Genomic DNA, 25,459 nt, shown 5'->3' on the forward strand with positions numbered 1-25,459 from the left:
GCTAGAGAAGTCTTTGTCGACCAGATCACACAATGCAAAATTGCGAATGGGCTGGGACCGTTTGTATCGGACTATCGTTTAGACGTTAACAACTTACAACTGCATTCATAAATCCATGTTGGATTTGGCACAAATAAATCGTTATTGAGTAGCTCCAGCCTCCAGCTACCCGAATAAATGGCTCCAGCCACCCGAATAAATGATGACTATTATTGATATTATCAATACTAGTACGGGGGCACGTTGGGATTACACACCCAATTGTTTGTGGGTCCTTTGAGTTAAGAAGGTCAAAAAATATATATATATATATGTTGAGTTTGCTAATTTTTCTGGACTAGCGAAAACAGGTAATAGGTCCATAAGGGACAAAAAATTCAAATAAAAATATGGAGAGAAATACTCATGTAACTTATGGGAGAATCCTGCAAGTTTAAATTCCACCAAATATTAGTTGGGATTTCTTTATTATGTAATTATGTGATGGGCCTTTGGTAGCCGTGAGTTCGGCTAGAGACAAAGTGTTCTTACGATAGATGGGCCAAAGAGCAAAGTCTTCAAAAAAAGTGAAAACGGTTGGGTCTACTAAAAATAGATCGAGAGCTTTCTCCAGGGTTCCTTGATGAGCCTTCGGCAATATAAGTCTTCGGCTAGGGTCCTTCAATGTGTTATCTTCGGGCCTTTCGGGGTTGATGAGCCTTCGGATAATGTAAGCCTTTGAACTAGAGTCTTTCAATGTAACTGGTGTAGGTCTGTCTTAACCCTCTAACTTCTTTAAAAAAAAAATATAACTCCATAATTTAACAATTTTTACACTTACTTCAATGGTTTTTTAGAAATCTCTACACTATATGATAACCGGGTTTTGAGGAATCCCTCTCCAATATTGAGTAGGCTAATTTAGATGTCCTTATTTACTTAATTTAAAAACACTTCTCTCATTAAATTTATCCTTCACTAAATTTAGAATAAGCCCCACTTTTATTAATATAATTTAAACAAAGTCTTTTTTGTATTAATAATTTAGAAACACCTATCTAATGTCACTTAAATTAAATAATTACTCTCATTTCCCACATTAAAATTAAAACAAGCCTTATTTTATTATTGATAATTTAAAAGAACTTTTTTAATATTACTTAAATAACATAATTATCTCTCATTTTGTTTTAAAAAATAAATAGACGATATAATTACAATTATGATTTATAATTAGAATCCAAAAAATCATGCTGATTATCGATCTAGAGCGGTAGGTGAGACTTAAGAAAACCTATGCATACAGCATACTTGGTCAATATATAAATATATAATTTAGAGACAATGCTGTCACGAAAAAGTGACAAAAAAAAAAATTACACTTTTTAAGTTGCAGTAGCTCTGGAGGTGGGAGCAGGATTTTTAAGATAGTAAAGATACACGATAAAGTGCCACGTCTACTCTCCTTTGTGGTACTTTGAACAGTTGTTCGTTATCAACTGGGGTCCCCGTGAGACACTTTCGATCATCTACATAGTTCTACACTTGTATTCCTTTCCTTTGTAGTTTTCTCTAGAAAGACTTGCATAAAGCTTCATTAGATTTTCTCTAGAATTCTATCGAAACTCATCAGTCTCTGGTTTCTATCATTTACAGGTACACACATAGTTTCTCTTCCATCTTTAATTTACTTGTAAATAACTTTGCCAAATAACAGACTACAATAGCAGAGAGAACTTATCTGTAATGTGCAAAAGTATCAAGACTATTTTTAATTAAGATGTTTTGACAAATGGTAATCTCCATGTTAAGTTGTTATTGTTATATTGCTGGATATGATTTTTTTTTTCTAGCACAGGTACAATTTGATTATATACACAGTACAAGTACTTTGTTATTTACTCTGCCTCATTTAACAATTAAATGAGATACTTATGTTTTATGATTGTGATCATTTTTTTTTTAACTATTGAAGCAACCAAATCAGTGAACATTGCCACCTGTGTTCATATTGTTCAAGCAAACGATGAGTCTGTTTTTGTGAATATTGAACCTATTAATCTGAAGATGGAAAGGAAACAAAAGATCATGGAATATCGGGGGATATTCGATAAAACTTTGGCATCTGATAATCTTGCAAATGAGGATTTTATTAGAAGGCTTGTCCAGAATCAATTGCAATCATCACCTTCTGAAGCTCAAGGTTGTTTACTCCTTAAATAATGTTTCTATTTACTTTTGTTCAATGACTTATCGATTGTTGATCAACTTGTTTTCTTGGTCTGCCATAGAATATGAACTTGTAGTTAAAAGTTTATACTTGTAAACATGCATGAATACCGGTTGTCTTGTAGAAAAACGAATCAAGGAAGTGACACATCTTCTAGACATAATGAGGAGTGCTTCTGGAAATGATTTTAAGCCGTCGAAATCTTATGGAATGCAACAAGCTGCTTGGAAGGTATGCTATCAAGTCAAATGTTCTAACATATTGCTTCTTATGATCAGATATACTATCTTTATCCAGTTGACAGAGATCCTTCAAAGAAGTTCCTTCAATATGCATTATCTTCGTGGTGAGACTAAATTGTCTGCTAAACAAATTTTTATTTATTTTTCTTATTCCCAGTTAAAAGAGGATAATGACGAATACCGCGTTATGTATCGTGGAAGGACCACAGGGCTCCCCTTTCACACATTACTAGCCGAAGGCTATGTCAATGCACCATTAGATTTTTGTGAGTCGAAAACACTACTTAATATCTTTGTGCTTATATACTATGTTAACTATTGAGTGCCTAATCATACAAATTCCTCAACATGATATATGTGTTGCAGGTCTATGCGCCGGATGGGAAGTAGGTCTGTACAAGAATTGGTGAGGATTGTTACTGAGGTTCTCCTATATACTTTTGTTATGCCATAAGATTACCTTCAGTTCAAGATGATAATGAGAAATAAGAAGAAATAAAGAAAAAGACAAAACAAAACAAAACAAATGCATAAATGATGAGTTTATGTAATATATGAGTAAACTTCAATTAATTGGATTACAGTTCTCTTTGTTTGAGTGTGAGAGATTCAAATTCTCATCATAATATATAACAATCATTTTAACAGGTGGCCACAAATAAAAGTTCCCCATTCAAAGTTTTGACAGCATGTTGTTTGGAAAAAGTCAGAATTGATGAACAGTTATCTTTGCTTAGGTTTGTTAAGCAAGATGCTTCGATATGTCACTTTGTTGATTCTGTCATTATGTTCACCTTTTATGGTATTAATTGTTTTGCTAACTATATGGAAGAAAGGATGAAGGTTCCATGGCCACTGTCAAATAGAGAGCTTGTTCTTAACTATTTTGAATTGGAATGTTTGGAAGATGGGCTAGTCATTGTGCTTCTAAACACGGTAAGCACTGGTTTCTTGTACTTAAATCGATATGATACTGAAACATTCATTTACACAACTCTTTGTCTCCACTTTCCAGATATCTGACCCAGAGAATGTTGATAAACGCTTGTTTGATTTACCAATGATGAATTGTCCGAAGCCAAGGATAGTGTAAGCATGGATATGACAGGAGGCTTTGTTCTGAAAAGAATCACCTCAAAAAGTAAGCTACTATAGGTGAGTTCTACTCTAAAAAAATTGATTTACAGTCTCGATGGCCCCCATTAGTATAGGAAGCGGTTCAGTTTTTGCACCTTAATTACACCAAGAAATGTAATTCCGAAGTGAGTAAGTTCTGATTGTTGATTTGATATGATAAGTTTATTGTATCATTTATCTGAATATCTTAATAAAAAATATTTTTAAGTGTGCAATCCTCCTTGTATTGGCAGCTCTGGTCATGTACTGGTATCAGTGTGTAGTTGTTGTATTTGCATCATGTTATGAACTGGCCAATATCCAGTGTCCCAAATGGTTGATAGCTTGGGTGAATAAACGGCTTATCGAATAGAGTTCATCAAGACACTAATTTAGGGAGGGATCGTCATTGAGCAATCTTTGTAATTGATGTAATTATGTACCCTGCATCCTAATCTGTTTATAATTTGATATGAAATTGAAAATTGGCTTGAGTAGTGTTATATAGACAATATGTGTAGACAAGGGGACTTCATAGTATGTATGGGGTTTTACACATCCCAACTTTTCATACCATGTTAATAGCAGAAATGCATGTTCTAGAACCAATCCTAATTCATCAGCTTTCAAGCAACCATATAAGGGCAGTAGAGTATTGATGTTCAGTAGCTTTGACATACCTAATTCGATGATTAGTTGGTACTTGGTAGAACTTTTGTTGAGGCAGACTTTTATTTATGGATCCAAGATCAATTGATAAATTTATAATGTCAGAGCATTCAGCTCTCTATATGTTAGAGCATTGAGCGTGGATGTGGAGCTACCTTAATGGCATTCGTATTTCTCACAAAGGAGCAAAATTGCTTAATTTGCGTGTTTTGTTGCTCTATGGTATATGTTTCCTTGCAGATTGTGCTCATTCTAGATATGCCATTCTGCAGGACTATGGGAATTCTTGATCTGAAACTGGAATTTGTTCCTCCATCACTTATTAATTTCATGTCAAGGCAACTATTAGGCAGCGCTTGCAAGCTTTTTCAAAAGGTTTGTGTTGGCTTCGTCGTTCTTATAGTTTTGAATATGTTTCATACATAATACATAAATTGTTCTCTTACATATATCACCCCTTGATATTTCAGACAGTTACCTCTATGGCCAGAGATGATGGGGACTTTGGCAAGGCATTGGAGGATCCTTTATATGTTAGGATACGTGAACATTTACATCTCAGCCATAGCCCCGAGCACATTCCAGGATAAAAAGGCCCACGGAATGAATAAAGTGGAGTAATATCTCCTAGAATTCGTAGAAGAAAAATTGGTTCTAGAGAATAAGAAAATTTTGAAAGTGTATATCTAGTCGTATGTTGGAGAAAACATCACAACATAGATCCTTGACACGGGCCATCTACAATGTGGTATAATAGTATATATATATATGCGGCAACACCAATGCTTTTTAGCTATATAAAATATCAACTAAGTGAATATAGATTTGGAATTATACCGGGACCTCATGGTTTCAATTTTGCACAATCATCCGTATTCCATATATATTTTTGGCAAGCCTGTGATCGGTAACTCATTGCTGATGGGCGGGGTTAATCCCCACATAGGTAGTATCATCACCCAAAGATTTTATGAACTTTGCTAGTTGGCACCTGCGTGATGCGTCTATCTAATTATTGAATTTAATCCAAGTTGATTCTCATCTTTAGAGTATCTCCAATGGGGGTGTAAACTGAATAGGGTGGAAAGTTTACACTCCAAATGTTAAAAAACTCTATCCAATAGAGGTGTTAAACTGTATGTACTAGACTATTAGTTGATAGAGAGGGTGGAAAATTCCCCATCTTGCTATCAGTTGATAAATAGCCCGGGCACACTTGAACACATGAACAAAGAATGTTCAGACGCCACTTGAAGTGTCGTCTCTATCTATTTCGAAAAGTCATAATTTGAAAATTTTTAAACTCCGGCGACACTTAAAAATCGACGCCAAACTCGAACGCTACTTGAGGCCATCCGAAGTTTAAAATTGAATTTTTTACACTTTTCCATTGGGGAACATTAGAGAGTGGATATTTATGGACTATCCAATAATTTGCAATTGGCTATAAAATCTTAATAGCACTTAGGTGGAGCCTATATGGAGGTGTAATTTTACACTCCCTATTGGATCCCTATTGGATGCCCTTACACAAGTATTCTGCGTGAGGTTTGCATCCTAGGTATTATTCCTAAATGTCACAATTTTTGGATCCAAGTAGACCACTCTTAAATTGTTAGGAAAAACCATGGTTTTACAACCCGTCGATTGAGCTCTGGGTGAGTTTCTCAATACATAACCCTTTATATAATTTACTAGAAATTAACCCGTGGCTCATGCTTTCGAGTCATAACGTTATTTATTTTTTATTAATTAAATTAAAAAGCTGTAAAAAACACAAAAATCTAATAACTATTATTTACAAAATTAATATTGAGTGCTTATGGAGGGTGTATGCTACTTAGATTGTTTTGGATTATGATGACCTTTGTTATATAAACATATGCATCAAATTCATTCATTTATCAAAAAATTTAAGAAGTCATTATCCTATCAAATATTATATTTTTTATCTAAAATATTATTTGTCTAGAAACCAAAACAAATTCACTCTATCTAGCAAAATGCAATAACAACGGGTTAAGGCGATCTAGATTCAAATTCTCAACAATGAAGGGTTCCTTATTTCCTATGCATAAAAAGAAATTGATAAATAAACATCAAAGCTCAAAAGTTATTAAATACACCTTCTCTCAAACTAAAGCGAGGACTTCAGGATACACAATATTAGTTGTGTGGTTTGAAGAATCAGGAAGGAGGATGACACCGATTCGCTTTTGAAGAAGTGCATCTTGATAACGCCATATATAATTGACCATGGCTAAACACACAGTTGTGTGTGTGTGTGTGTGTGTTTGGAGGCGGGTGGCGGGACCAATCGGCCCCTTAGCCCAAAGGTGTATAGAACTGACCGATAAGTGATGCACATACATACAAGCACTTTTGATTCTTAGAGTCCTCCATCATTTTTCTTCCCAAAAAATCCAAGGTCACAACTTCACCCTCAATCTGCGCACTCAGTATACTGTGACTCCACTTCTGTTAGGCAACAGAAGAAATTTTCGATTAGACCCTACATCAAGATACAACAGTAAAAAGGAAGCAAGGAATATGATTTAACTCAAACGTGTTAACCAGTAGACAAGATGGAAATAGGTACTTTTGGCAAAATTAAAAATTCTATTTTACTTCTAGTGATAATTTTTTAACCCTTTTTCTTACAGAAGGTTCCTATGCAGCAAAAGTCTATTTGCAGTCACGAGAGCCCCTAAATAGCAATAGAGGGCGAGGATAAGGTTTTAGTTAAATAAATTTCTCAAAATGCCAATATTACCTAGTTCTCTCAATGTGGAGCAGGATGTGCCAAGAGCCTAGAGGTAATCTTTTTTTGGGCATGTTATCAGTTGGAAAGACAATTACGAGAAAGACAGTAGCAGCATGATACATTGCCTTCTATTACTTTTCCCCTATGGTCCTATACCTACGTTGTATGTTTTTATGAACAAACTTAGCAGATTAACACATACTCTTGTAATTTCATTCCAAATTATTACGGAGATGAAAAATAACATAACTTCTATTCAGAGAGGATTCAACACGCATATAAGCAACTTTGGTAAAAATATAAATTAATGTTTCTAGGGAACTTTTTTTTGCGTAATTTCTAAAAAGTAATTGTATCCCAAATAAACAACACAGCTCAACAAATAACTAAATTTAACATTTAATAGTAAGTCCAATCATTACAATCCAGTATAAAGAAGCCATCCATGAGGGTTGAACTAAATAGCTTAAGAAAATCACGTAAATAATGCCCAATGCAAGAGACAAGTCATCCAAATCAACTTAGGATCAGGCAAAGAAGCCAGAGACTGCCCACTTTGGAAGAATGCCAGAGACATCAGTCAGAATGGTTTTTGTCAAGTTGTCCAAACAAGAAACTTCATCCAAAACATCACCATAAAAAAGGATGGTTTGAGTTAAATGAGCTCTTACACACGGACTGAATTGAGTGATCCTAACTATCAGATGACAGTCCTCATCAAAGGAAGTCCGAGGAATGACCAAACTCCACAGCTACATATGAATCTGTCAGAAATGAAAGTACTAATGCCTATCTTTATCAGAAGAATATGAACAGAGTAAGACTCTGTTGCAGCTCAACATCTAAAATTACATCCTTAAGTGGGCTCACGAAAAAACATCATAAGGATTTCCATACAGTGAAAACTGATTGTCAGTAAGGCCTCACTACTAAGGATTCTCTGATGTATGTTCATCCAATGAACAACCACCAGAAAAAAAGCATCAATATCCTTGCATCCATTTCGACAAACTAGTGAACATCTAGATGCCTCTCCAATTAATAGCCCCTCCCCAACAATAAGTAAAAGATAAAATATTGTTTGACTTCCATAAATGCACAATGAGCAGAAACAATTTTTCTTATTTTGACACGCAAGATTTTAATGGAGCTGTAGGGGGATGCAGATCTTCTGTTAACAATTTTACAAATATTACCACCTAGGGAAGATGTTTGCACATACGAGATGTTAAACACGTGCTAATTTATTACCTCTTCTTCCTCCTAGGTAATATTGGATGTCCCTCACTATCACTCATAGGATTCCCTTTCTTTATGCATTTAGCTTAACAAGACCAATACAGCATAAGGAAAAAGAAAGTGACAAGGAAGGATTGTAAGAATTGCATGGAGTTCAAGTTAACTTACCCCAGTCAAGAGTGTTCTCTTTATTCCATGACGAAGTAATTTTGCCCACAATACCACCCAAATAACTACACAGCTTTTGGCCAATAGGATGCACCAATGGGTGACCCAAGACATGATGACAGCCAGCGACCAACCTACCAAAAGCTTGGTGAGAGATAATTCTATGGTAAACGCTAGATACTTAGAATCTAAAATTCTCCCACACTTAAATTCTTCAAAATCCTTCATTTAATTTTAACGTGTCAAGGAAAACAGAATCCTTTCGTGCACTTTTAACAAGGAGCCGCGTCTACTCAGATTTCTCTGAAATTCGATTTCTCATCTACAAAGATTTGAGAAAAGCACAGCCATTGCAACCTCGGCCCAAGCACAAGAGTACTAAAGTTACCACTATGGAAGTTATAATAGTGGCCATCACCAAAGGATCAGAAACTTATCCCAACTACTGGAATTCAGTAACATGAACTCTGTTCTAGTATTCATCTATGCCAAACTTCACATGCTCTAGAAATGGCAAATGATGTAACCGAAAAATTTGAAGTAGTTTCACATGGTTCATGTAATCAAGAAATGAACTCTCAGGACATGTCATTGAACCTGGATCATCAATCATCTTATTACAACAATTCAGCTATAGAGAAGATCCAATGTCCTCTTAATCACAGGAGTGATCCACCTAAAAATGATTCTGACAGTCTCGATCTGAGAGGTTGAATATGCTTGGGGAGTTAGGATAAGATTCACTTTCACTCACTTTAAAAAGAGATGAACAAGCCTGTTGATTTATCAGACAGGCAATACGTAATTCTACTGGAAGGTATTGGAATCAAGTTTCTGGTATAAATTCCTAAAGACTTTACCAAAAGAGCTAAAAGCATCATTAAACTGGCAAAACTATCTTGAGGACTGTGTTTTCAAGGATAGCTGTTAGCCACTAAACAAAATAATTTGGTTACTATAGGCATATAGCACCAACCAAAAGATCAATGATTGAAGAAATACTCGACTTCATGCAATTTAGAGAAAATTTAACTACATCAGCAATCAGAAACAAAGGTAGTAGTATTAACATTAAAAAAAAATTGTCTGGTATTTGTGGAGAATGCAATACCTATAGTATGGAAGTCCATGGAGTCAGCTATTGAGAGTCTTTCAGAGTCGTGTGTACAGCAATCGCTTCCTCAAATTTTAGCTTCATTCACGGCCTTCTCACATTCCTTCAACTTCTTTTGCAGCATCAGGATCATTTGGACATATTCTCTTGACCTAATCCATATCAAAGAACGTTAGCATTTACAAATCCATATGTCGTTTGGACATGAACACACTGACCATATCGTAAGTTAGCACTAAGAAGAAGACGAGAGAAATGAACAGGGGGTGGAGCCAAGAATTTATAATGGCTAAGATGAAGCCAGGAATTTACCTTTGGGCTGACATGGGTATTTTCCTCGAAATATAGCCGAGCTTAAGCCAAATTTTAAGTTAAAGGTAATAATTATTTTTTTCAAAATTTACCCTGGGGTTTAGGCCCATGGTAACCCTCTAGCTCCACCCCTGCAAATGAAGTAAACTAAGTAGCTCACAAAATAAAAAAAAAAACAAAAAGGTGGGCTCCAACTCAAGTTAAAAACACACAAACATTTACAACAACGGTTATCCATCACGTCAACGATTAAGCACACATTCTAGTTATAAAAAATCAAAATAATCATACATCAAAACAACAAAACCAAATGCTTTAAATTGAACTGTGTATTCATCGTAAAATAATGGTTGTCACACTATAACTGCAGTAACACACAATAGTAATTTGGAAACAGTAGAGAATAATTTTACATCAACAAATAACTTTATGTGGTAGATAACCAAACAAAACTCTAGTACAACTTATTTTATCTATCATGCAATCCAAATTATTCCGATTTTTATTATTTTAATCTACTATTCAAACAATATTATAAATATTATATAAGTCTAAGAAATACGGAATGAATTATACTTTGATCTACTATCCAAGCATATTTTCCACTGAACACTTTTTTCATTACCGATGGAATACCTGTTGAAAATCTTTTAAAGCATCCTTAAACTTTCCCATTGCAAGATACGCAGCCCCTCTTCTATAATAACCCTGTCACACCAACAAATATTTAGATTCAAGATAGAAAAACACTAACAAATACGCTCACGGCTCACCTTTGAGTATTTAGGATCAACTTCTATCGCCCGTGTCGCATCCTGTATTGCACTCCCATACTCCTCCAATTTAGTATGTGCAAATGCACGATTCGCCCAGTATACAGCATTTTCACTATTGAGTCCAATAGCTTCGGAATACAGATCAATAGCTTGCGAATACTTACGGGCTGTAAATAAAAGTCTATAATTAACACAATTGACAAAGTATTATCATCATTACAACAAACTAATAGACCATATATATTTTTTTAACCTTTGAATGCATCATTAGCCAATACTTTGCGTTCTTCAGCTCGGGCAATATCAAGATTTGCACTTTCCACACCGTTCATGTTTTCACTACAAGGCAATAAATAAACAAATAAATATATATTATGGAACTGGATAAAGAATGAATCTTTACATATATTTCTATTGGGGGTAAGATGGGAATAAAGAAAGTACCTGGTTGCGAGAGAGAGTGAGGGTTTTGGAGGGAAGTGGATGAAAGAGAGAAACCCTAATTTTGAGGGGTTTTCTATTTTATATATATATATTTATATTTATATATTTCAGGTCAGATAAAAGAAATAGAACATTCTAGAAAGCTTAATAATTACAGTAGAGTAAAATTACGGAGCATTGAGTGCTAATCATTATTTTTACTCTTTCTTTGGTAAAAAAGTTTATGGCGTATATAGTCTGTTTCTTTTTATCGTTTTGGAGATGTTGAGCGTAAAATGTTTTGGAGATACTAATTAGCACTATGGTATCTGCTGCAATCTGGTTTAGATTGCATAGTGATGCTAAACCCAACACGTGCTTTGGCTTGGAGAAAAACCTCATTTCTCCTTCATCGTTTGAGGTGCTTTGTCACGTAATTGTCTCTCAACACTTCTCAGTTTTTGTGTGGTGGTGTGCCTTGAGACTATAGTAGATAGAAGAGCTGGAAATATATGTTCATATTAAGCATAAGATGGTAAGCATTTTCATTTTTTGTAACTAACAACTTAATTACTTTGACTGTAGTTTTCATTGTTCATACGAAGGGGATCGCTATTTTTGAACTGAACCGGCCTAGTGTTATTGAGTATGTGATTTGGGTTTGAAGAATGAAATTTATGTATTATCAATTTTATGATTTTTCTTAAAATTAAGCTTATTTATTCTCAGTATGGTGTTTTTGTATCTAATTAGGTGGTTAAGTTATGGTCATGTTTGAAGAATGAAGCTTGTTATTTAGTGGGTTTTTTGAGAAAATTGTGTAGATTAAGTTAATAGGAATAGCTAGTTGTGAATCTGTTTTCAAATTTTAGAATTAATTGCTTGCTCTCACCATATTGTTATTATGTATCGACACAATAGGTAGACTGAAGTATATTGAGTGGTTATGAGTTTATTATGCCCACTCCATTTCTATACCTGATTCAATTTGACGTAGTTGTTTATAAGAGAAGACTAATAAGAGAGTGGAAGATAAAGTCAATTTTAATCAATTGATCAAGAGCAGGATAGTGTGCTCCCAGGAACTAATCAAGATTAAATGAACTTGATGTAGTTACTAGTAATGAATAATAAAATCCATGTCTTAGAAGTAGTTTTTAGGTGTATTTACAAATGTTGTTATTTTTACTTGTCTTCTTTTGTCTTGCACATGTTTGGGAAAATTTTTGGAATTTATGAGAGTAGTAAGTACTAAAATTGAATTTTGTAATCGATATTGTCTCATAGAGTTTCTTTACAATTGATAAATAGTGTACTTAAATTGTTTTGTTATGACCTTGATATGTATCAGTTTTGTATGTGGAATCAATTGTAGACATGTCCTAAATGTTATGTAGATATGGGCTTGCATAGGAGATGAAACCCTCGAGTGGCCTTTGACACATTCACTTCATGTGCCTACCATGTCTTTACGCACATCTCTCGTTTCTGGCTATTTTCATACTCCTTTAAGTCGTTATCCATAGGTTTTTAATGCATGTAGTTGGTGTCTCTATATCTAAAGTTAACTTTGTTCAAATGTGTAGTGGTTTCCGGCTTTTGAAAGCTTAAGAAGAATTAGCACCCCCAATCAATGCTTTTCAACCCCGATCTTTGATTATGTCATGAGCAGGTTTAATAATTTGGACCACAATGGCTGCAAGCTCTATATTAGGTGGACTTGTGAGAAATCACTTCACATTCAACCTATAAAGTTTATTTGATGTATGTATCTGCATTTTGAAGAAGATCGCTCAAGCCACGACTTTTATAGCATCATCGATGAACAATGTAATTTTATGCATTATTATATGTTATGAACCGCACATTTACGTTGTCGTAATTAAATATTTTAGTGTTGCAGTAACGACATTTTGTATGTATAACACCCCGTCTTTTTATTTTGTTTTCCTAGTATAATAATAATAATAATAAAAATAATAATAATAATGATAATAGATAAAGCAAAAGATATTATAACTATCAGCTTAGGAATAAAAGTCTCATAAGTAAATAGATAAGTTTCAACCCTTGTTTTTCGGGGAGGTTTTAAAAAATATATATATATATATATTCTCACGTAGATTTTTTGGGAAAAACACATTGAAAGTTTTATAGAGAGGAAAGAAAAAAAAAAAAAAAAAAAAAAAAAAAGTTTTACTGGCAATGAGAAAAGGAAGTTTTTCTGTTAGCTAACTGATAGTCGGAGCTCGCTACAGGTGAGTAGAGAATACCTCAATTCATTTAAACATTAAATTTCTTACTCTTATTACTCTTACAGCATGTGTTGGGTTTACCGACAAAGTTATAATGCTATCAGTTTTTCTCCTTTTATTACAAGATGTTAAGTTTTACGTGTTTACTCACTCTGTATCTATCTTGGGAGGAATTGGAGAATACCTATTGTGTTCACATGATAAATTTTACATTTAAAATTATGTGGTTTAACTACTGTTATCATTAGTTCGATATTGTCGACAGAAAATCTACCCCAATCCTTTGAAATAAAACAAATACATAGATTGGTTATGATTACTGTAATTGTCTTGGTGGAACTAGATAAGTATCTATGCGTTTCTTTGATTTGTATTGACGATTGTTGGTGTCGTGAGATTGGGTCATTGAAGCTCGAATAAGCGATAATGCCCAAAACAAAACCAAATCGTCATGATTTTGTTGTGTTTGAATAATTTGTTTTGTTGGTTTTTGTTGTGAGGTTAGACTGTAGTTTTGATTGTTGATTGTTGAAGGGAGATTGGATGCTCGAGAGTGTTAGGGGAAGCTTTAGAACAGGTGTTAATGGAGGTCAATATATATCCAGTTTTGAGGGAGGAATTTGGGGAATAAATGAATTGGCCGGGTTTTTGTATGAATTAAAGTAGTAGGGGTTTTGTTGTAGGTTATTTTCGGTTAGTTGGAGAGGTGAGTGGTGGTGGCTGATCGGTGGAAGGGGTGAGCTGGGGAAGAAGATGAACAATGAGGTTTTGGGTTTTGTTAGGCTTGGGCCGAGCTAGTATGTGGCCTTGTTGGTTTTTTTTTTTTTTTTTTTTTTTTTTTTTCTATGGGCTTAAGTTATGTTAGATTGGGCCTGGGAAAGACTAAACCCTTTGGCCTTAGTCTTTGGGGTTTTGACTAGAGTTGACTGTTAACTATTGACTAAAGTTGATTGTTGACCATAGTTGACTTTGACTGTTGACCAAGGTTTACTTTGACCAATTGACCCAATTTGATTTTTAACTCGGATTATGATTTGGTCTGTTAGGATAGGTCTAGGGCTATTAGCATGCTTGGCTTTAGGCTAAGACCTTTCTATATATACTTGTGTACGTGTATTAACTACTATGTGATATTTCAGTTTTTTATGATATACAATGTTATGACACTTAGACATTCATATAATTAATAACGCGTAAACCAAAAATACAAGAAACAAGATACGCTTTCGTTCTCTGAAATAATATATGCAATAAAGTTCAATAATGCGTAAACAATTTACCGCACCCTTTTAGAACTCTCCACGCCTCAAATTTTGGAAATGAGTTTTATGATTGATGATGTTATATGTTAGGTGGGCATTTATTGAATGTGCCATAAATGGCCGTTAAGCGTTATAATTGGTATTCATTGAATGTGCCATGAATGACCCGATTGTTTGAATTTACTAAGAGAGGAACTAAGGTATTCACCTATGGTTAGTTGTATTCCTTGAGTGTAATGGGGAATGTAGGGTTGGGTATTCCTTGAATGTGGCGGGAATGACCCAAGGCATTTATTGAATGTCTTTATGAATGGCCCGATAGTGATATGATAGGTATTCCTTGAATGTGGCGGGAATAACCTAAAGTATTCATTGAATGTGTCATGAATGACTTGAGTTTTATGCCCAAATATGCTGTGAAATATGTGTATGAAAGCCCAGAGATGGCTATGATATTGTGGTATTCGGTGGGAGAGAGACACACAGAAATGTGTGATTTGGCAAATGTGTGGAGTGCAAATTGTGGAGTAGGTACTAAATGGTGAGTATATAAGAAAAGTAATTGTTTAATTGATAAGAGAAATTGATTTGATTATGCGAGTGTGTTTGGGCTTACATTTGAATACCTATAGAATATCTACATATGTATATAAAATTTCTAACTTTCTTTTGCAGGAGGGTAGGACTTAATAATATTTTGTGCAGGGACGCGGTCCTACCCTAATACAGCAGTGGATGTCGGTAAGTTTTAATTCAATTACTTAGTTATTAAAACAAGTTATTATAACAAGTTAATAATATGGGAGTCTTACTTAGGAAGAAACTATGTCGGTTGAAATGACGGAACTACCTGTCTTCTAAGCTGAAAATGATTAATTTATGATATATTTAAAGTGTTAGTTGGATAAGTAAAGATTGGAAAGGTTTATATGTGGTTAGTCTACTCATACCAGCGAATTCCATTTTGCTGACCCATGTTTGCTTTGTTTTGGCAACGTAGGTGGGTTCTTGGGAACATAGGTGGAAGACAGTGGAACCGCGGCGTGTGATTTTGATTCTTGCTTGGAGCAGTCCGTTAGTTCTTTTATTAGGTCTAATTCTTATTAAAATGATGTAATAACGTAGTTTATATTTTTTCAGCATGACATGAGAACATGGTAGTGAGGACTATTATTCAGAGGGTTTGTTTGATGTTTTGTTTGGATGGAAGATAGCTTAATAAAGTGATGGTGGAATTTCAAGTGGTTTCTTTTATGATGTGGGTTTTAGGTTTTGACATGTGTTGTATCCACCCCGCAATAGTCTGGTTTTTTAAACAAGTGAATATAGTGATGTTTGAGATATTTATATTTCAAATATTCACTTTACTATTGTTTAGAAATTCGGGCTGTGACAGTGTGATAGACATAGACATTGTTATCTAGCGCAGTTGGATTTCCATCACCGCTACAAAAATTTCCATGTGTTCTAAGTTCTAACACCATTACCATTATCCAAATTTTAGACATTTGTACATGAGTACATTGCGGTGTCGGATTGCGTTTAGTAGTTATGAATATTGACATTAAATACATACATATACATAGTAAACGACAATCTGTTAATGAAAAACGACAATGTACTGATGATTGTTGTTGAAAACAATCACATAAACCATTATACAAAAATATACCGAGTACCCTATCGTATTGAATAATGAAATATTTGTTTGCAATTGTAACTTTTTGTAGTATTTCAATAATATAGTATGGCAGACTTTCTCTAAAACGGACATGTTCATGGACATCTTATATATATAGTGTCTTGCACAACTTATATGGTGTCGTCCGTATAAGTTGTGTTTTTTTAACCTTTCAGTATGTATCAGCTCACGAAAAAACACTATATAAGTTGCCCACAAACATGTCCATTAACGGACATATCTATTTTAGAGACAACCTGTATTATAGTATGGATTTTTTGACAATTTCTTTGCAACTATAACTTGTTCTGCTATTTCGACATGCAATCGTTTTGCAACTATAACTTGTTCTGCTATTTCGACAATCGTTTTGCAACTATAACTTATTCTGCTATTTCGACAATCGTTTTCACACATTGAAATTGTAAATGTAACCACAAGCTGCCAGTACTATTTTGGTATAACATGAACATATAATGCAAGTTAAAAGTCAAGCAAAGGAAAATTAAAACAGGGATCGACTCAAAAGAAAAAAAAAATTATTATATAGTATAATGTTAAAATGTGTGTGTTTAATTAAGTAAAGGGATTTATAGGAATGAGATAAGTCATGAACAATTTTTCGCGTGAAGAAGTAAAAAAGCGTAATCAATCTATCTAGTTGGTTCGGATAATCGGCTCTCACTTTCGATAGAACCAAGTTCAAGTCTCAGCACCGGAATTTATTTATTGAATACGGTTAGTTAGGAAATGTACTCCTAACTAAGCCAACCTTCTCGTAATATATATATTTTTCATTTGAGCACAACTTACTAACTTAGGGGGAAAAATGAAGTAAATAAAATGTAGTAGTATATCGTTTGTTGTTAGCTTTTAAGATTTATGCAGTATGGTCGTGGTAATAAGATGTTTGAACTCTGCTATTCAATATGACCAATTATCAATGTAATTTAATCTTAGATAAACATGTACATATACATTATCATAATCGAATATTACAGTGTCGCAACCTACGAGTACATCTTTACCAAAAGAACTTGCTGGTACAGTTCAGTGTGATAGACATTGTTATCTAGGCAGTTGAATTTCACACTTCATTATTTATCATTTACCAACATACATAATAACAGAAGAGAGTTGCTTGAACAACCACACATATGTACTTCACAATCTTTCTATTCATTCAAAATAGTGAGGCTTAATACAAGAAAAAGATCACAAACATGATCGAAGTACCAAAAGGGGAGTTACATAACACCTCCAATTTCCAATTTCATAAAATATAATAAGCAGGTGATGAAGAATATCTAATGTCATTAGCCATCTTCCACTTTCACATAGCCAAAATGCATGCATGATTTATGTCCATTCTAACTCATCTGCAAAACCTATAGAATTTCATGAAAATATTAATATAAGTATAAGAGTAATCTAAGAATAAAATGAGCTGAGTACTAAAAGAATTTGTTTTGCAAACATTTAAACATGTATAAATAATTGTAACAAAGCAGAATGATTATCACCTCACTAGGATCATTAAGGTTGATGTTCATGCTACCATGAGACAAGTCATTAGCTCCTAAACTTAAAGATTGTTGACTAAGAATGCATATCACTACAAACTACAATTACAAGTTAACAAACATGAGTAAATAATGACCATAACCTATAACTTAAACTTGACAAGTTTCTTAACATCCTTAGCTTGACCGGGATTGGTTCTTGTTTGTTTCTTGCCATTATTGTCAGTCCATGATTTGTGCCTTCTTGGTAAGCCCCTTATGCTTCATAATGGGTGGATCTTTCAATGGTTTTGACTTTGCGCATACGTATTTCAGACTTCGTTTGGCTCAACTTTCACTTGGTGCACTTCCAATTTGCTTCATGGGGCTGATTTCCACATTTTTGAATGTCGCTTCAACTTCCTTTAAAAGATTATAGAAATCCTTCATTGCAACCTTGAATGCTTTGGTGATGAAACACCTTAATTGCTATATTAACGACTTCCGCGATAGAGTTGGCTAAATCTTACTGTAACAGACACATGACAATCATCTACCATTTCTTATCCATCTTTGGTTGTCACTGATCCATACTTTGCATCATTTGTCCATTTTTTAAGCACTTATTTTTCTGGAAGGTTCAAAACATTCACAACTACAAATATCTTCATAACATGTCTGCACAAGTATCTAGCAAATTCAATCAACAAACAACTGCATGTGACAGTATTATCACAAGAATCATATGTCACGGTTCGAAATGTATGATCATGACTGTCTCTCCACATATGAAACATGGACTTTGTACCGGTTTCCTCAATCTTTCTTTGGCGATAAGAAAAACCTTATTGGATTTGTTGCTGAAACCTTGCAAAAATTTCTTTCGTGTAAACTTCAGCAACTTCCTTCTCAATTACCATATAAAATTTCAAAGCACGATTGGTATAATTGCTTTCATAGTCTTCATCATTTTCAGCATCTCGCCTGCATACTACAGCATTTCAAATTGTTTCATAAATGTTATCAAAGACAAAGATCTCTTCAAATAGCCATCAAAGTACGCATTAATACTCTCACTCCATTGGGTCGTGTACATAGATGCACAAAATATATAACGCGTATAAACTGAACCCCATCCATTTCTTTCGCTTTTCAAATAGGTTTGCTAACCACTTATTTTCTCCTAGCTACCTGGTACTTTCCAATCATCCCGTTCCAGCCAAGCTCAAATGTTTCGATAGTCTCATACCCAAACAAATATTTAACAAAATCATCCCAAAAACCTGGATTTGAGTTAATCCGCGTGGACGTATATTCTCGATTGCATTTTTGTAATATGACACTGAAAAAAGCGATGGTGGCGTGCGTGCTAGGTAACACTTTCTCAATAGCTACCCCAATTGCAGATTCTTGATCTATTAGAATCACTTTTGGTTGCTTACTGTTCATTGCCCTCATCCATGTCTTTATGACTCATTCAAAAGACTCCATACATTCATTATAAAGAAATGCATCACCGAAGATTGTTGTCTGGTAATGATAGTTGACACCTACAATTGGGATGAAATGCACTATACCGGTTTGTCCCATAAGTAGGATAAAAGCAAACAACATCTCCAAAATAGTGATAATCCATCCTTGACCGTGCATCAACCCAAAAGAAATTTTTGGTTTGGCCTTCCAGATCCATTTGGATTGAGTAGAAAAATGATGGGTTGTCCATTTGTTGATGCTCAAAAAATTTAAGGACAACTTCCACATCTCCAAGTCAAAGCTCATGTCTTCGAACCTTACCGAGAACGTTTATAACATCTCTTTCAGTGTAGCCAATATTACGAATTCATTTAGCTTCAACACCCATATAACACAACATAAGATTGACTTTAAACCTAACTAATTGCATGTTCCCCAACATTTGTTCTTGTTCTTTTGGTACCTTTCTCGAAGACTGAAGCTTATGTCGTTTGCTTGGAGTTGCAAGGTTGTGATTAGGCTCCTCAATAACTCGAGTGACAACCCAGTTTTTCTTTTCGTTTTTTCTTATCGACATGACAGCCTTGCACCCAATTCTTGTATTAGATCTTTTTCTCTGCCTCTGCTCAATCGGGTTTGATCTAGTAGCGTTGCAAAAACCTTGGAGGGAACAATAGTATGACCCAGCTATGATTTCATTTTTACGCTGAGATTTACCTATTAAGTATTTTCTAATTTTGAATCATGTCCTCCTTGCAAAATAATTATAAAAATCATAGGCTTCTTACGGAGAATCAAATTCCATGCCAACACGGGAGTCATTATGCTATTTAACATGTCTTCGTTGTCCTCATTGTCGACGCTTTCAACATTATCGACTGCACCGATATTTTCCCATTCAAGATGCTCATTTCCTTCAAATAGACCATGGTCTTCCCGATTCTCGATAACAAATTCGAGCATGTCTTCCTCATTATAACTATTACAATAGTCTTCAACAACATCACAAGAAATTTTTGGACTATCACCATTTTGATGTGGTTGTCTATAAAAATAGGTCTAGGGTGAAATAAAATAATGGCAAGTTTAGAAAAGAAATGAACTCACTAGTAGAAGAGGAACAAATTATCAACTAAAGCTCGAAATCGATCACATCTATTAAGAAACGTCTCTTCGAAAGATGGTTGATATATATGGTTCTTTTATCTATTTTTGTTCAATAGCAACGACAACATAAATTCTAAGGTGGTAGTTGTAACATTGATTAGGAGGGGGGCAAGAAAAGCCAACGAGAGAGAAAGGGATGACGTAATAAAGAGCACGTGCTGGTGAACATCACCATGCTATCTAACGGTTTAGATGGCCGCATGTACCATAATGCCAAGAGATCGATCTTTTAAGATCGGGACTCAAATGTATTCAGTCAAGGCTAGTATGTTACCATGGTATAATAGTGGAATGGACTGGAAGTCTGGAACACAACACATGTTACCACTAACCACCTACACAAGTCTCTGAAATTGCGTTCTCGATATCAGTAAAGCAATAAGATGGATCATTATTTTCAATAAATAAGTATTAAAAAAATAAGACAATGAAATTTGATAGATCCAAAGATACATCAATGCACAAACCAAATCACAGTTCACTTTGCCTGCCAAACACCACTTCCTTGTCTCAGTTTGTTTCTTGACATTATTCTCTAATTTAGCCATTTCATGAGCAAAAAAGGACTTGGATACATTTGTCGCAGGTATCATCGATACACTCCCTTTTGGCAAGTCAGTAAATGGCGCAGCAAACCAGAGTGTTTTTCTCTACTATCACACGTCCTTCATTTGACAGTACATCACCTAAGTGCGTTAGCTATCAACAGAGACAAACAAGAGGTTACCTAGCAACTGAAAGAACCTGCATACACTCTTTAGTTATTAAAAGGAAATAAAAAGAAGCAACTCAAAAAAGCCTAGACCCTGAACAGCCTATCAAGACTGCTAAGCCCAAAACTCAATACACTGAAAGAAAATACAAACTTTATACAACACTTCCAGTAAAGTATGCCCTATCCTTTTGATGTCTGCAGTCACCACCTTCGGTATTTTGAGATGGTATGGTTTGGTTGGTAACGTTGGAAGTTTTGAGGAGAGGAGCAGCATACATCAGGAACAAACACTGAATTGTCAGACGGTGAGTTTCGAGAGCTTTTTGGCCAAAAGAGTCCTGATGCTGTAGGTGGAGATGGTATCTCTGGCACTATCCATGGGACTTCAGGCACCTTAACGGAATAGTCATCCATATCAAATCTTTCATTTGCACCTTGTGACGATAAGGAAAAGTCAGAACCCCCAAGCTTTCCACTGTCGGCCTGAAAAAAAGTCACCATTGATACATCAGCAAATATATTCAGAGTCCAAAATTTATCAGCCAAGGACCTGGAAGACACTAGTGATAAATGAACACTTTGCAATCCATTAACTGATAAACTTCCAAAAATTCCTACTATTAATTAAAACAATCAGAGGTTATACTTAAGATGTGAGACATGAGTAATTGTATGGTAAGACAAGCCTTGAACCCACACATTATATTGTCCCAACTGGAAATTTTCCAGCTCAGAAGTTCGAGTAGGACCACTAAATAAGGATGCTAATCCCATCACAGGTGTGCCACTTCAACAACAGAAGCAGGGCCTACACTCTGAATGGAAGAGAATGAAAAATCTGTCAAGGCATCACTATCTATGACAACGAGGCAAGAACTGTCCTTGTGCCATGGTGATAATATAGAGTATGGTCTCTAACCAAAAGTCCAAAACTATTGAAGAGCACACTGTGTCTTACTCAAAAAAGGTAAAGTTGGTTTAGGCTGTTCACCTTTGAGATGGACCTCTCGAAAGCTATGAGAGTTTTCAAATGGTCAAAGCAGGAAATGCAAATAAACTATTATTATGAATAAGCAGTTTAACATACTGGAGTAAAGAAGATTTAAGAGTGTAGGCAATATTATCCTAACTATCAGGGGAGAAGAAAACAGTATCATGATTTTTTCTTTAGAGAAAACACAAAACAATGGAAAATAAAAGATTGTACTGATCAGCTAGAAGATACCTTAGAGGATCCATGTTCCATGAACCCAAAACTGTTACTAAAGTCCGTTAGTACGAGAAAGTCATCCAAGGGCCAGTCAGTAATGCTCCCAGTTGTAGTTCCCCAGAGAATGAAAGCTTAGGTGCTGGTAATGGCCCCAACTCCAACTTGACGGGATAATACTTCGTTATTTTCACCATTCTGTGACATTGAACTACTACGCACTGATTGAGAAAGTTTTTCTGCGGGTGCTCCAATAGAATTTGACATTTCCTTAGTAGATGAACCAACTGGTTCTGTGGTTTCAAGCCCCACTTTAACTCCAGTAAGCAGAAAGCGCTGATGGGAAGATACATAGGTGTTGGCAGTGTGTATGGAAACATCACATTTCCGACAGAGTAGAGCTCGATCTTCCAGACAGAAGAAGTAACCAACAGTGTCCTGCAGAGAGAAAAAATATTAGGAATTTTAGTAGCTAACAGACTCAATAGAACTCCAAATCAGTCTTTGTTTCTCCATGGCATGATGACATGCTACGGAGAAGCCTGACTTCAGGGAGGGGAGGGAGGTTGATATATCTGACAGCTAATCCAAATAAGGGGGATATTCTATGATCAACAAATGCGCTATGCTGTGCATATCGAAATGAATGAAATAATATGATGAGCCACGGCCCTTGGTCGTCAGTATAGGTAAACCTTCATGATGAAATAAATCTGGTTGAAACATGAATTATCAGAACAAACATATCAATTCTAAAATAAATCTGATTGAAATAAAGCTTACAACTCGTGAAGAGGTAATTATTTAGGTCATGATAAGAAGGAAAAGGGATTACTGAGAGTTAATATCTAAAAAAGGTATAGTACTTGAGCAAGCGACACCCCCACACACACACGAAGAAAGTGTGTGTAAAAGAAATAGAAACAAGACAAAAAAATTACACAAAGACATGCACATGTCATGATCTTTTTCAAAAGTACGAGACCATCAAATTATTATGAGGACCATGCTACAGACATAATTAGTTACCAGTATGCCATTTACCTAGACACAACTTATGGCCCATTAATGAAACAGCTAGGAAGTTGGTGGCAAATTTATCAAGTAGTATTGCTGCTAGCACATCCCTGGTCCTTCCATTACTCAGCAAGGTCAAAAACTAAATGTTGTGTTTCCCCTATAACAGCCTACTTTTCTCTGCACATGCTTTTCTTCTGAAGCTAAACAATTGGACTAATTCACTGAATATATACTGAAAAATAAATCGCAGGATCATCTGCTTCACGCCTTCACCTCCTTCACAATTAGCGCGCTATACTAGAAATTAATTTGCCGATCCCCTATTTGGATGAGGATAACAATCAATCACACTAAAGATCGGAAGCATTCATCAGTATATGAATGAGTTCAACAAACCCAGACACAAATCAATCAACAAAGATGACAAAATCATTTTCACCTACCATTCACTATACGATCCAATGATCCATCGTCACTAAAAAATACATATAAAAAAACACACTAAATCGACTCAAACTAATACGACCTTAGAGATTCATAATTGAGATCAGTAAAACTAATTCATACCCAGAACCTTAAAATGGACTTTAATATCACCATACAGAGCAAACTCAACAAATCAAAATTTCACAAAATTATATACAGTCATCAAAAGGAATTAATAAAATACACCAAAACCAGCTCTCCAAATCAACAAACAGATACTTAAAACCTTAAAATGGACTAAATTTTACAAAAAAAAAAATACCCGTCCAATAAAACCAAAAAACTCAATACACCAATCAACATAAAAAATAAAAAAGATAATATTTTTATTATTACCTGACAAATATCACACTTTGGCATCTGAGAAGAAGAAGAATTAGTCAACGGAACTCTTTGATGTTTACTAGCAAGTTTATTAGCAGCATGAACTTTCTCATCACATGCCCAACATAAAGCTGCTTCATCTGCACAACACAAAACATTTGCTTCTGCTGCTTCACAAACATTACACTGTATCTTCATCTTTATAACAACATGCACCACCAAAAAACAAGCAACAAATCTTGTTTCTAATCTTAAATATCAAATAAATATACTCAAAGTTTAGATCTTTGGATTTTTTTAAAGGGTTTAGCTGAAAATGAAGATGGGGAGAAAACAAAAAAAGAGGAGTCAGCTGGTTTTCTAGAAGTTGATGGGGTTTATGAACAGGTAAGGGTAGTTTGGTAAATGTACAATACTTACGTTGATATTTAGCCGACAATAGATCGTGTCTATGATTAGGTGCACGTGTGTGGTTTTTCAGTGCCCGAGATTTTCGTGTCGGATTTTCGAAATTCTTAATATTTCGTGAAAGTTTGAAAATATCTTCGTGCGTAAATAAATTGTACGTCCTTTTAATTTTTTGTTTTGAGGAAAAAAAGGAATTGAAGTAAATACTTGTGATTAAATTGATTGTGTTTGATCAATATAAGAAAGTTGTTGGATGGCGTCGTGCCTTGGCCCTTAGGGATCCCACTTGGGGGCAATTATCAGGTTGTCCTTATTGCCCTACCATTAATAATTTGTTATGACCCCTAGTGCCCTACTTCTTTGAAGGAGCAAGATGGTTCTACTACTCTGCTTTCTTTTTCACTCTTGCAATTGGGCCATTGGGATAAGAAGTAATAGACTAATAGGATTAAGATTCATGAAGACCAAGTTGCAATGGCTTTCTTTTCAATAATTTCTACTTTCATCCCATTTGAGAATTGTTTTGGTTCTCAAGAATTGATTCTTTTTTTTCGGGCTAATCAAAACCTGATATTTGCAAGGTAGAACTGAAAGAACACATATGGACCAATTATTAACTTTTCAATTCTTTGATATTTGAGTTCAAAGAATGTGTAGATTTACTTTTAAATTGTGTAAATGTCTATTTTATCTTTAGAGATTAACAAGATATTACACTAAATGACTTAGCTCAGGATGTAATGGAAATGGGAGTGTATTTGTTTAGATGGAAATAGTTGCTCTTCTTGAGAAATAAGATGTCTACATATATAGTATTTTTAGATAATATTGGAATCAAACTAACATAGTTATTAAGATTTTTTTTTATAGGTGCTAATAGGACACGTGTGGTGATATGGGCGTAATTTTTTTCACATAAGTAGGGAC

At 34.8% G+C, this 25,459-nt stretch overlaps 2 protein-coding genes, 1 long non-coding RNA gene and 1 pseudogene across 5 annotated transcripts; 2 read left to right on the forward strand and 2 right to left on the reverse strand.

Annotated features, from left to right (window-relative positions):
- Window positions 1-1,462: 1,462 nt before the first annotated feature.
- On the forward strand, window positions 1,463-2,655 carry LOC147478394 (uncharacterized). Its single transcript, XR_015208078.1, has 4 exons — window positions 1,463-1,635; window positions 1,955-2,182; window positions 2,334-2,440; window positions 2,609-2,655. It is a non-coding gene; the product is annotated as an uncharacterized LOC147478394 (long non-coding RNA).
- Window positions 2,656-2,671: 16 nt separating this feature from the next.
- On the forward strand, window positions 2,672-5,070 carry LOC147478395 (uncharacterized). The gene is made up of 7 exons (XM_086583185.1): window positions 2,672-2,717; window positions 2,818-2,857; window positions 3,100-3,188; window positions 3,288-3,387; window positions 3,467-3,606; window positions 4,509-4,611; window positions 4,707-5,070. Exons 2-5 carry the CDS (start codon window positions 2,822-2,824, stop codon window positions 3,542-3,544), a joined length of 303 nt encoding a protein of 100 aa, XP_086439311.1. The 5' UTR covers window positions 2,672-2,717; window positions 2,818-2,821; the 3' UTR covers window positions 3,545-3,606; window positions 4,509-4,611; window positions 4,707-5,070.
- A 4,536-nt stretch (window positions 5,071-9,606) lies between these two features.
- On the reverse strand, window positions 9,607-11,289 carry LOC147478396 (serine/threonine-protein phosphatase 5-like). 2 transcript variants are annotated; one of them, XM_086584085.1, is made up of 5 exons: window positions 11,054-11,289; window positions 10,863-10,948; window positions 10,607-10,776; window positions 10,470-10,541; window positions 9,607-9,673 (listed from the first exon to the last, which is right to left on the reverse strand). In XM_086584085.1, the coding sequence occupies exons 2-5, from the start codon at window positions 10,939-10,941 to the stop codon at window positions 9,617-9,619; spliced, it is 378 nt and encodes a 125-aa protein (XP_086440211.1). In that variant the 5' UTR covers window positions 10,942-10,948; window positions 11,054-11,289; the 3' UTR covers window positions 9,607-9,616. The 2 variants fall into 2 exon arrangements, with proteins under 2 accessions (XP_086440211.1, XP_086440212.1); XM_086584086.1 differs by lacking the exon at window positions 9,607-9,673 and adding an exon at window positions 9,938-9,964 and having other exon boundaries at window positions 11,054-11,287.
- A 9,450-nt stretch (window positions 11,290-20,739) lies between these two features.
- LOC147478397 (B-box zinc finger protein 22-like) lies at window positions 20,740-24,484 on the reverse strand (annotated as a pseudogene). The gene is made up of 3 exons (XR_015208670.1): window positions 24,137-24,484; window positions 22,313-22,732; window positions 20,740-21,570 (listed from the first exon to the last, which is right to left on the reverse strand). The product of XR_015208670.1 is annotated as a B-box zinc finger protein 22-like (transcript).
- Window positions 24,485-25,459: the final 975 nt, after the last annotated feature.

This window comes from Coptis chinensis, chromosome 9 (assembly GCF_015680905.1).
Source record: "Coptis chinensis isolate HL-2020 chromosome 9, ASM1568090v1, whole genome shotgun sequence".
Taxonomy (NCBI): Eukaryota; Viridiplantae; Streptophyta; class Magnoliopsida; order Ranunculales; family Ranunculaceae; genus Coptis; species Coptis chinensis.